Source organism: Echinops telfairi, unplaced genomic scaffold (assembly GCF_000313985.2).
Source record: "Echinops telfairi isolate 266 unplaced genomic scaffold, ASM31398v2 ScPeMD7_3533;HRSCAF=4204_0, whole genome shotgun sequence".
NCBI lineage: Eukaryota > Metazoa > Chordata > Mammalia > Afrosoricida > Tenrecidae > Echinops > Echinops telfairi.
Genome location: NW_022107431.1, coordinates 88,619,326 through 88,632,713, shown reverse-complemented (window position 1 = coordinate 88,632,713; position 13,388 = coordinate 88,619,326). Strand labels below are relative to the sequence as shown.

The 13,388-nt window shown below is 38.3% G+C and overlaps 1 protein-coding gene across 1 annotated transcript in view; it reads left to right on the top strand.

Annotated features, from left to right (window-relative positions):
* ZNF292 (zinc finger protein 292) overlaps window positions 1–11,957 on the top strand; it is a 99,604-nt gene extending 87,647 nt beyond the window's left edge. Inside the window, exon 8 of the mRNA XM_004696265.3 lies at window positions 2,111–11,957. Coding sequence (XP_004696322.1) covers window positions 2,111–9,268 — 7,158 coding nt within the window. The 3' untranslated portion in view covers window positions 9,269–11,957. The remainder of the gene's footprint in view (window positions 1–2,110) is intronic.
* Window positions 11,958–13,388: the final 1,431 nt, after the last annotated feature.

The following is a 13,388-nucleotide window of genomic DNA, read 5'->3' as shown; positions in this document are numbered from 1 at the left end:
GCAATGGAGGGCCAGGAGGAAAGTGGTTGCGAAACAGACTTCTTGGGAGAGAGGAGTATAGAAGATCAAAGGCTTACGTCTGAGACCTGAACAGTTATAACTTTGTCAGTAGATTCCCTCTATGATGCAGGCTGTGCCTGATCTTGTTTCCAAAACTTTCTGTATTGTTGGTTTGTATTGTCTTGTTCGGGATTTGTTTGTTCATATTAGAGTGTATCTCAGAGGTGGTGAGTCAAATACAGGTCACCCTCTTGAAGCTGTTTTACATGCTTTTCCCTTTTGGTATATGAAACTTAAATCAGGATTGATGAGCCTATAGGGACAGCAAGTAGAATAAGGGCCTTGGGGGGAGGGGCACAGTGGAGGTGGGGTAAAAAGGAGGCAATGTCAAGGAGTCCATGTAATAAAAGATTGTTTGGAAACTGTGGGAGCAATTGTACCGTCTACTTGATGTGATTGAAATATGGAATGATATATGTATTAAACCCCAACTAATGAAAAAGTAGATACCCCCCCAAAAAAAAAAAAAAGATTTGCTTCCTACTATAGATAAGTGATAGGAAACTTTGTGTGTGTCCATCTGAGGCTAGAGGGGAAAGTGGTGCCTCTAAGAAATTGTAACCATAGATCTTCACTCCTGCAGATTTGATATAGAACTGCTTTAGAGGAACATATCACAAGAGTACAAAATAACTATGCAAATTTGTATGAATTGCCTTTAAAGATGCTAGAGTCACCCATATGGTTCCACCTCTTCCCAGTTTTCCTGTCTTTCTGACCTGTCACTTTTAAAGTAGGTCTCTTCGTGTTTATTCATCTTAACCTCGTACCTTTCTGGCCTTTGTCTACTATCTCTTTGGTCTTCCTTTTCCTAGACTCTGCCTTATTTACCATATTACAGCCTCTGTCTTTCAATCTTATTTTGAAATCTAAGTATCTGTTCTATCTAGTAAAGTACTTTATTTTACTCTTGATCTGTGAAACTACTCACCCCTTTAGCTTCTTTCTTGCCTATTGATACTATAGCATACATATCTCACTTCCATGGATGTGACCAAATCCTCTGGCCAGCTTCTTCCTTTTAGTTTCATGATCCCTTTTAACCATTTCAAGTGCATCGTCTTGCCTCCATTTGTTTTCAGGTGATTCATACCTGGATTACAGCTCTCTCCTAAAAAGAATAATTTAAGGTGCTAGTACAGTTTTGTCTTCTCCTACTTCTAATTCTTAATCTGGTCCATCCATGAGCTATATAATTTAGCATTCAGTTTTATGGTGGTAGAATGAATCCCCGTTATGAAGGACCAGATAACTTTATTCTGTTAGAAGCAATATTTTTCTTCCATTACTGATAAAGTAGGAACTATGAGGACATTCTTGGTTCTGTAATTTGGTTAAGGTTTTGTTTCAAAAGGATTATCAGTGTAAACTTACCCTATATACTCCAGTATCAACCGACCCAAATATCAGCCGAGGCACCTAATTTTGCCACAAAAATTGCATTAAAAAATGTGCTGGAAAACTCAGCTTATAAACGAGTATAAACGGTAGACTGAGATTTATGATACAGATAATGACCTCATGAAGCCTCTTCCTATGTGAAAGGCCCTCTACTAAACTAGTTCAAGTAGTTAGAATAAATAATCTTTAATGCACAGAGCAATTTTATTAAGTGTAAGTACTATATATAACTGGGATATATGTGGAGTCTTTGGAAAGCTGGTGGAAAAAATTGAATGAAAATATCCTGCAATTTTTCTGTGGTCTTTTGAAGCCCCCTCATAAAAATCAGACATGTTAAGTAACTTTGAAGTTTGCCTGGTTTTATCAAAAGATGTCACTCTCCACATCTTGTCTTACAGTCCTGGGGCTCTTCCCTCTGTGCAGTTCATTCCTGTTTACACGCCAGAGTAAGCTGCAGTGCTTTTAGAAGGGGCATCCTTCCATCCTGTTATTGTAATATGTGGAAAAAACAAACAAACATTTTAAAATGACTAACTTCACAAGTTACTCTGTCTCGATTAATGTGGATTATTCTTAAACATATTATCAATAATATAATATTATTAATAGGGTGTTATTATTAACTTTTTCTCTTTGCTTTTCACAGACTGAAGGGGCTGGACTTGCCACCTGTATAGAATTATGTGTAAAAGCTCTTCGCTTGGAATCTACGGAAAACACTGAAGTGAAAATATCCATTTGCAAGACCATTTCCTGCTTGCTGCCCGAGGATCTGGAAGTTAAGCGCGCCTGTCAACTCAGTGAATTTCTTATTGAGCCTACAGTAGATGCGTATTATGCTGTTGAAATGTTGTATAACCAGCCAGACCAGAAGTATGATGAAGAGAACCTTCCAATACCAAATTCTCTACGCTGTGAGCTCTTGCTTGTTTTGAAAACACAGTGGCCTTTTGATCCAGAGTTTTGGGATTGGAAAACCTTAAAACGACAATGTCTTGCATTAATGGGAGAAGAAGCATCCATTGTGTCTTCAATAGATGAACTAAACGACAGTGAAGTATATGAGAAAGTAGTAGACTACCAGGAAGAAATTAAAGAAACTTCTGTGAATGGACTTTCTGGTGGAGTTGGTGCTAATTCTGACCTCCTTACAGGCAGTTGTGATGAGAAGCAAAAGAAGAAAGAGATCAAGCAGTTAAGAGAGCGGGGCTTCATATCTGCCAGATTTAGGAATTGGCAAGCATACATGCAGTATTGTGTGCTGTGTGACAAAGAATTCCTTGGTCATAGAATAGTACGACATGCTCAGAAACATTTCAAAGATGGCGTTTACAGTTGCCCCATATGTGCAAAGAACTTTAATTCTAAAGAAACTTTTGTTCCTCATGTCACGCTGCATGTTAAACAATCTAGTAAAGAGAGACTCGCAGCTATGAAACCATTACGAAGATTAGGAAGGCCTCCAAAGGATGCCACTACCAATGAGATCCAAAAGACTAATAATGCTGTGACCAAGCAGGAACAGAGACCTATAAAAAAGAATAGTCTCTATTCAACAGATTTTATAGTATTTAATGACAATGATGGCTCAGATGATGAAACTGATGACAAAGATAAATCTTACGAGCCAGAAGTGATCCCAATCCAGAAACCAGTACCTGTTAATGAATTTAATTGCCCTGTAACTTTTTGTAAAAAGGGCTTTAAGTACTTTAAAAACTTAATTGCTCACGTAAAGGGGCATAAGGATAATGAAGATGCCAAGCGCTTTCTTGAAATGCAAAGCAAAAAAGTCATCTGCCAGTACTGTCGGCGGCATTTTGTAAGTGTTACTCATCTCAGCGATCACTTGCAAATGCACTGTGGCAGTAAGCCATACATCTGTATTCAGGTGAAATGTAAGGCCGGTTTTAACAGTTATGCAGAACTTTTAACCCACAGAAAGGAGCATCAAGTGTTTCGAGCAAAATGTATGTTCCCTAAATGTGGCAGAATTTTTTCAGAAGCTTACCTGCTATATGATCATGAAGCACAGCATTATAATACCTATACTTGCAAGTTCACGGGTTGTGGCAAAGTTTATCGTTCTCAAAGTGAGCTAGAAAAGCACCTGGATGATCACAATACTCCTCCTGAGAACGTTTTGTCTCCCGATGACCAACTTACTGCACCTGGAGATTCTGTTCAGTCTTCCACAGTGAATCAGAACACAGAAGGCAGTACTGAGAAAGAGAGATCTGTGCTTCCTGCAGAAAATAACTTTGCAAGCAGCTTCCCAGAAAGCAGAACTGACACCTGGGATACGAGCAAGGCAGACTCAGCTGGGACTGAACCAGAACAGGGTGCTGCCTCTGTGCTGAGCGAAACTGGTGGACCATTGTCCCATGGTTCAGAAAACCCTGCTGCCACACCGCTGCTGCACGCCAGTGAAGTAGCTGTATCCATCAAAGTGTCTCTTAATCATGGGGTTGAAGATAGCTTTGGAAAGCAAGAAAACTCAATTGTGGAAGGCACTGGTGAATCGCTGGTCACAGACATACAGACACCTACTGAAGATACTTGTAATGATTTGTGTCACCCAGGTTTCCAAGAGAGAAAAGGACAGGCTTGCTTTAATGAAACTCAGATTACTCAGAATGCTCTAATAAGTTCAGAAACCCTCAAAATAGATGACCTTACCCCACAGAACTTAGAAAGGCAAGTGAACAGCCTAATGACCTTTTCTGTGCAAAATCAGTCAGGATTTCAAAACACTTTACCAACTTCCAAGATTGAATGTGGCGGTGATGTGAAAACATCACCCAACCTTTATCATTTACCTCTGAAGACATTGGAAAGCATCACCTTTGTTCCGCCACAACCCCACCTAAGTGGCTGTGCAGGAACTCCATCAGTGCCTCTAAAACCTCCAGTCCAGAAGTTCAGTTGCCAGGTGGAGGGATGTACTCGAGCCTACAATTCTTCGCAGAGTATTGGGAAACACATGAAGACCGCGCACCCTGACCAATATGCTGCATTTAAAATGCAGCGCAAGAGTAAAAAAGGTCAGAAGTCTAACAACCTAAATACACCAAATAATGGAAAGTTTGTTTATTTTTTGCCATCCCAGGTGAGCAGTTCTAATAATTCATTTTTTGCATCACAGACCAAAGCCAGTGGGAATCCTACTTGTTCAACCCAGTCGCAGCATGTCTCACCTCCCATTTTTCCAGCTCATTTAACAAATGTGTCGACTCCACTGTTGCCCTCCATGGAAAGTGTCATCAATCCAAATATACCTTCTCAGGACAAAAATGAACAAGGTGGTGGTATGTTATGCTCCCAAATGGAAGACGTCTCTGCTCCTACCTTGCCAGCACAAGTGGAAGATCTAACCAAAACGGTTTTGCCCTTGAACATTGACAGTGGCTCTGATCCTTTCCTTCCTTTGCCTGCGGAAAATAGCTCAATGTCTCTCTTCCCGTCACCAGCAGATAGTGGGACTAACTCTGTTTTTTCCCAACTGGAAAATAATACAAATCATTTTTCCTCACAGATTGAAGGAAACACTAATTCCTCTTTCCTAAAGGGGAGTAATGGTGAAAATGCAGTTTTTCCTTCACAAGTGAACGTTGCAGATGACCTCAACAGCCCCAGTGCTCAACAGTCTACACCTGAAAAAGCTAAAAAAGACCGTGGGCGGGGCCCAAATGGGAAGGAAAGAAAACCCAAGCAAAACAAAAGGGCTAAATGGCCCGCAATTATCAGAGATGGGAAATTTATTTGTAGCAGGTGTTACAGAGCTTTTACCAATCCCAGATCACTAGGAGGACACTTGTCTAAGCGATCTTACTGTAAGCCACTGGATGGAGCAGAAATTGCCCAAGAACTGCTACAGAATAATGGACCGCCTTCACTTCTGGCCAGCATGATTCTCTCCACAAATGCAGTCAATTTCCAGCAGCCACAACAGTCTACCTTTAATCCGGAAGCATGTTTTAAAGATCCATCGTTCCTGCAACTTCTCGCTGCTGAAAATCGCTCAACATTTTTACCAAATACATTCCCTCGTACTGGTGTGACTAATTTTAATACTAGTGTGAGCCAAGAAGGAAGCGAAATCATTAAACAGGCATTGGAAACCGCTGGCATTCCCAGTACATTTGAGGGCCCAGAAATGCTTTCTCAGGTTGTTCCATCAGGTTGTGTCTCAGAGGCGGGGCAGGTAAATGCAGCAGTGATGCCAAATCCAACCGTGCCACCCCTGTTGCAGACTGTATGCCACCCCAACACCCTGCTGGTCAACCAGAATAGGTCCCCCAATTCTAAAACTCCCTCTGCAGATGAAATCAACAATTTATCTGCCTTTCCAGCAAATGACTTACTACAGAAGACTGTTGAAAATGGTTTGTGTGCTAATTCATTTCCTGATTCTGGTGGGCCATCGCAGAATTTTGCTAGTAATGGTTCACGTGTTTCAGTTATAAGTGGTCCTCAGAATACAAGGTCCAATAATTTAAATAAAAAGGGAAACAGTGCTTCTAAGCGAAGAAAGAAAGCTGCTCCTCCCCTGATTGCACCTACCGCCTCCCAAAATGTGGCAGCAAGTGACTTAGCACCAATGGGACTCCTAGGAAAGAGTATTGAGATGCCAGCTAGTAACCCTCACTCAACCATTAGTCCAAATTGTGAACCTCGGGGTATGGTGGAAAATCTAACACAAAAACTAAATAATGCTGACAATCAGTTGTTTATAACTGATGGAAAGGAAAGCTTCAAAACCAATCTTGAGTCTCATACAGAGTTAGCACCCTTACCGTTAAAAGCAGAAAATGGTGATTCCCAAATGATGGCTTTGAATTCATGCACATCGATGAATTCTGATTTGCAGATTTCTGAAGACAATGTTATACAAAACTTTGAAAAGACTCTTGAGATTATTAAAACTGCTATGAATTCTCAAATAGTGGAGGTAAACAGTGGGCCTCCGAGTGCTGGTGAAGTACCACAGAATGCACAAGTGAGTTATAACATCCAGCTTCCTCCAGTAAACACTATTCAGAGTAACAAGTTACCCGATTCTCCTCCGTTTTCTGCCTTCGTAGGGGTCATGCCAACAAAAATTAATGTTCCTCAATCTGAAGTGCTACGTAAGGAGGATCAAATACAGGAAATCTTAGAAGGTTTGCAGAAATTAAAATTAGAAAATGACCTCTCTGCTCCAACCTCTCAGTGTGTTCTAATCAATACAGCCGTGACTTTGACTCCTAGTCCTGTGAAATCAACTCCAAATGACCCAGTTCCGCCTGTTTCTGAAGTGCCACATAGCATTCAATGTAGTGACAAGGTTAGTAAACCCTTTGTGTGTCAGAACCAAGGCTGCAACTACAGCGCCATGACGAAGGACGCACTCTTTAAGCACTACGGCAAAATTCATCAGTACACACCAGAGATGATTCTTGAAATTAAGAAGAATCAGTTGAAATTTGCTCCATTTAAATGCGTAGTAGCTACATGTACAAAAACATTTACAAGAAATTCAAATCTCCGAGCACACTGTCAGTTGGTACATCACTTTACAACAGAAGAAATGGTAAAGTTGAAAATCAAAAGACCTTACGGAAGGAAGTCGCAGAGTGAAAATGTGCCAGCGTCACGTGTTACACAAGTCAATAAACAATTACCTGAACCGGAGGAAAATAAACGGGAATTGCAGCCTGCTTTAGAATTAGAGGCAAAAACGGAAAACACTGTCAGTAATATAGCAGAGATCCCAGAAAACCAACCTGTAGAAAAAAAAAGTCCTGAAACTATGGAAAGATCTTCGCAAGTGACTGCAGTTACTTCAGAACCAAATCATACAAGTTCTCTCCCAAACATACAAACCAAAGGACGGAAAGTTAGGAGACATAAAAAAGAAAAGGAGGAGAAAAAAGGCAAGAAGCCAGTTTCCCAGTCAGTCGAGGTTCCAACAACATACAGTCCGTACCGACCTTATCGGTGTGTTCACCAGGGTTGCTTTGCCGCATTTACAATACAGCAGAACTTGATTCTGCATTACCAGGCTGTACACAAATCAGACCTACCTGCATTCTCTGCAGAGGTCGAAGAAGAAAGTGAGGCTGGTAAAGAAAGCGAAGAAGTGGAAACTAAAACTGTGAAAGAATTTCGATGTCAGGTGAGTGACTGTTCTCGAATTTTTCAAGCAATTACTGGCCTAATACAGCACTACATGAAACTTCATGAAATGACTCCCGAAGAAATTGGAGGTATGACTGCTACTGTAGATGCTGGGAGATTTCTGTGTGACCAATCAGAATGTAAATCTTCATTTACTACCTTTCTGAATTACGTTGTCCATCTTGAGGCCGACCATGGGATCGGGTTAAGGGCGAGTAAAGTAGAAGATGATGGCATATATAAGTGTGACTGTGAAGGCTGTGACCGGATATATGCGACCCGGTCTAATCTCCTCCGACACATTTTTAATAAGCATAATGACAAACATAAAGCTCATTTGATTCGACCAAGAAGATTAACACCAGGCCAGGAAAATATATCAAGCAAGGCAAACCAAGATAAAACAAAACCTAAACTTCGAGGGGCAAAGCACAGCCGGTGTGGAAAGGAAGGAATCAGAATGCCTAAGACCAAGCGAAAGAAAAAAAATCATTTAGAAAACAAGAACACAAAGATTGTGCAGATTGAAGAAAATAAGCCTTATTCTCTGAAACGTGGAAAGCACGTGTATTCTATAAAGGCTAGAAATGATGCCTTGTCTGAGTGCACAAGCAGATTTGTGACCCAGTACCCATGTATGATTAAGGGATGTACATCAGTTGTTACAAGTGAAAGCAATATAATTAGACATTATAAGTGTCATAAATTATCTAAGGCATTTACATCACAACACCGCAATCTTCTTATTGTTTTCAAACGGTGTTGCAACCCACAAGTAAAGGAACCATCTTCTGGGCGCGAAGTTGATAAAAGTGATGTCAAAGATGCCGACACGTGTGTATCAGAGAACAATGATAACTCAGGAACAGAGTCGGTTCCACAGAAGGCAGTTGAAAAAAATGAAAAAGATGAAATGGATGAGTTAACAGAATTATTTATTACAAAACTAATAAATGAAGACAATGCAAATGTAGAGGGTCAAGCTAACACCTCTTCAAGTGCAAGTAACGATATTCAGGAAAGTAACCCCTGCCAACCGGAAAAGCAAAAGGCAAGTAATTTGAAGAGAGCTAATAAAGAAAAAAATGTCTCACAAAATAAAAAGAGGAAGACTGAAAAAGCAGAGGCGGCGCTGGCACTTGAGCTAAGTAGCACGCATAAGGAAGAAGAAACCGCTGTTGCAATTCAGACCACTGAGGACCATCCTGCATCATTTGACTGGAGCTCGTTCAAACCAATGGGATTTGAAGCATCATTTCTCAAGTTTCTCGAGGAGTCGGCAGTGAAGCAGAAGAAAAATACTGACAAAGAGCATCCAAATAGTGGGACTAAAAAAGGATCTCACTCAAATTCAAGGAGAAATAATGACAAGACAACTGTGACTAATGGGAATCATGTACATTCTTGTAAAGAAACGGAAACATTTGTACAGTTTGCCAATCCATCACAGCTTAAGTGCAGTAATAATGTAAAAATTGTTTTAGACAAGACTCTTAAAGATTGCACTGAGCTCATCTTAAAGCAGCTTCAGGAAATGAAACCTACCGTTAGTCTGAAAAAACTTGAAGTACATCCAAAAGATCTCAATATGTCTGTTCTGAAAGAACTCAGTACAGGTAAAGCCACAGGGAAAGGGCAGTACTGAGAACTAATGTACTAGAAATACATCATGGTTGGATTTTAAATAGGAAGCCATCAAGCATGCTAGAATAGTGGAACCTTTTAACTTTTTTGTTGATATTGTTGACATGAATTAGACTGGCCAACAAAAAAAGAAGAAAAAAACACATGACATTTGTCATGTAAACTCTTTGTTTTTATCCCTATGGGACTTGAGGAACAGAATCAATATTTCAGTTTTGTAAATAGTTGAGCTAAACTGCAAATTTATATCAACCAATTACCCTCTCCATGAACTAAACTGAGTTTTCTGTGATGGGTATGTCTCACCAGGTCACTGCTCATGTATAACAGTCTTTGTAGATACCTCTTTTGTATATATTTATTATTGTAAATCATTTGCTGCCACCAGCAGTCTGTAAGTCTAAACTATTAAATGACACCTTTATATTTGGGATTTTAATTTTTAAGTGATCAAGTTTTTAACAAAGTGATCAAGTTGTATTATTGTTTTAAATTAAGAACTTTTTTAAAACTAAAACTAGAAACTCCGCCAGAGTCCATTGATGAATTTATTTACGAGATGATCTCAAGGTTACCTTTCACAGACTCGGCACATTACACTGACAGCTTGTTCTGCTTGGTACATTTAACACCCAAGGTTTTGGGTGGTATTCCTGTAAAATTAAGGCAGATTCTTTAGCACCTTTAGGAGGTTTGCTTTTTAAATTTTTTTCTCCATTGCTTCTAATTGGATATAGTTATTATTCCATGAAATATAATGGAAATGTAAATAAAGAATTTACTACACTGAAGATTTTAAACATTTCATATTAAAAAAAATCCTTTGTGATGTGATAGAAACTAGTAGTGTGGAGCAGTGTAAATATTTGAGGTGGTGATTTGTGAAGTAGCCCAGTATTGCCTTAAATAAAATCACATTTCATTTCTTGTTTTATACATGTGATCTTATAAAGGTCGTCCCCTCTCCCTCCATTTTATGAAATTTATAGATTGGTGTATAGCTTTAAACTGTATAAACTTTTGTGGAAAGATTTTTTTAAACATTTTTATAAATCTTAATATTGGTATCATCAAAGTGAGCTCATCTTGTGTTTATAAAATGCAAGAGTCCTTAACATTTATAATTACATAGATGAAACACTTTCTATAAGGAAGTTGGATGTTTTGATTTTACTGTTTATAGATGTTAGATTGTACAGATTTGTCTGTATTTTTCCACCATATCTAATGATACTTTTTCATTAGATTGGTCTGCAAGAGCAGTATTAGTTGTTATAATTGATTATTTTGATTATTCAGTATGTAGTTAGCTCTCATAATTTAGCTTTATTCACCATATTTATACTGTGGATCCCCAGCCAGAATTAGGTTACTTCCAGAGAATTTATTGCCTACATTTAAAGTTCAACTAAAACAGTACTGAAAGCAAAAGAAAACACCCTTCCAAGGTTTCTTTTTGTTCTGTTTGCCATAAATACTGTAGTAGTATTCATTTTTTATTTTGTATTTGTTATAAAGTTTGCATTCACAATATTAGTAGCCTGAAATAATGAAGATATTGTGATGATCTGAAAATGTGAATATTCCCTGTGCGACAGCATATTTCAGGAAGAAGAAGCACTTAAACATGAATTGAAATTGCTGGTACTCTGAATAAATAAGCATGGTCAAGAAGTGAATTATTTTCTCTTGGAAGATATTTTTTAAAGTTTTATTATTAAAGTACTATAGTTTTTAGGACTTATTGCTTATACCTCTTAACTAGTCTCACCTTCTTAAGGTTTATTACCAATATGCATAAAATTTGACACAATACAATCCCTATCTTTTAGTAAGCCCACTGTTATTTATTAAAATAAAGTTGTTGTTATGGGTGGTTAATACATGTTTTTTTAATCTAAATTAAAATAACTTACATAGCATTGTATAACTTTTATATTAATTTTTGTTAACAATTGAATGTTTCCATATAGTTTTCTTAAAAGCTGACCTAACTCTTAATAGTAGACATTTGACTAAACTGCCCTATATAATAATACTAGAATAATATTGTTCCTGATAAGTGTAGTGATGGATCATTGTTAAATGAAAATTCCTCTATATTGGATCTTTTGCTCATTACCTTACCAGAAAATTGACCAATAGACATTTCTGTAACTATTTTCTCATGAGGGGAAAGAGTTTGCCAACATTGAGTTAATTTTTTTTTTAATATCCTAGGTACTACATTATACTTTAAGCAGTTGTGGGATAGTGAGCTTTTTTAGCATGGAGCAGAAAAATCAAATTATGGTATAAAATGTGAATTTCTAGAGCAGCATGTTGGTAAAATTGGATATGGAATGGATTGTTTATGTATTAAAAAAATCAAGCTACATTTCTCATGTTATACATTTTCTCAACCTATGATCTTGAGATATTTTCATCCTACAGCCTGAATTTGCTTAAGATTTCATCAGTTTTTAAGATGGGGTTTTTCATCTTTTAAATCCAAAGAATTGTACTGTTATGCATCAGAAAACCATGTTATTCAAAATGCATCATTGTCTATGTGAAATGTTACTGTATGGTGGATTTTCCGCAATGTTAAATTTAGTATAATTAAATTATTTAAAGGCTAGATGGAGATTTTAAGCAAGACAAGTGTTGACCATTAGGTAAAAACAGTTATTACAGCTATTAAGATTGTTTATTGCTATTGAGTCATTTCTGATTCATACTATCCCTACACAGAGATGCAGACCTGTCATATGGGTTGTCTTAAGCTGTAATCGTCATGACAGCACATCATCAGGTTTTTCTCCCACAAAGAGGCTGATTGGTTCGAATTAGTGGTCTTTTTGTTAGTAGCGGAGCTCTTAACCACTGCACTTAACACCAAGGGCTCCTTAGGTGTTAAGGTAGGCACATATAAATATCACACAGCTGTGTACATCAAAGAGAAAATGCCCTGTGCTGCTGGGAAAGGAGTGGGGTAGTCTTTATAGGAGATGAATGAGCCATCCAAGTTGAGGGAGTGTTCATTCGATGGTCAGAGGGTAAAGGATATCTGTCTAGGCATGAAAGTATGAAGCCACATAGTGCATTTTCAGTATTACAAAGAGCTCATGTGGCAAAATAGTGATGAAGCCAATGATATAAACAGGCCAGACCATGAAGGTTTTTGTATGCCAGAGTCATTTATCTTACTACTGCTAACTGCCACCAAGTCAATGCCAACTCATAGGGACCCTATAGTTGCCCCTGTAAATTTCTGAGACTATAATTCTTTATGGGAGCAGAAGGTCTTCTCTTTCTTCCGTGGAGTAGCTGGTGGTTTCAAACTGCTGACCTTGTGGATTTCAGCCCAACATGTAACCACTATGTCACAAGTTTAGAAATATAATTGAGTGTGCACTACATATTGGATGGACTGGATAGTGAAGATAGCAAGACTTGAAATGGCTCAGGCAAGAGGTGGTGAAAGCCAACAGAAAGCTGGTATAAAATGGAAATAGGAAACATGCTAATGGGTAGAAGAAAGCCTAAAAGTAGAGCACTCCAAAGCAGCCTTTTTGAAAATGTGTATTGCATTGAGACACCAGCATGCTGGACCCTGTTGTGATTAAAGAGATTATAGCATGTTATAATCTCCCTCTTAAAGAATCCATTGTGCATTGCATATTGCAAACTTAGGAGGAATCTTGTTTAAAAGAAACACATTAACTGTTTAAATTGAGCTTTCCAGATTTAATTGACCTTTGAGAATTTTTTGTCAGTTTTATTTGTTAATAATGTATATCCCACTGAAAGTGGGGGTTTTTTTGTATCATTTTATTAGGAGCTCATATAACTCTATCATAATACATACATACATCAATTGTGTAAAGCACAGTTGTATATTCATTGCCTTCATCATTCTTAGAACATTTGCTCTCCACCTAAGCCCCTGGCATCAGCTCCTCATTTTCCCCCTCCCTCCCTCCCTCTTCCCACATGAACCCTTGATAATTTATAAATTATTATTTTGTCATATCTTGCCCTGTCCGACATCTCCCTTCACCCACTTTTCGGTTGTCCCTCCCCGAGGAGGTTATATGTAGATGCTTGTAATCAGTTCCCCCTTTCCAATCCACCCTCCA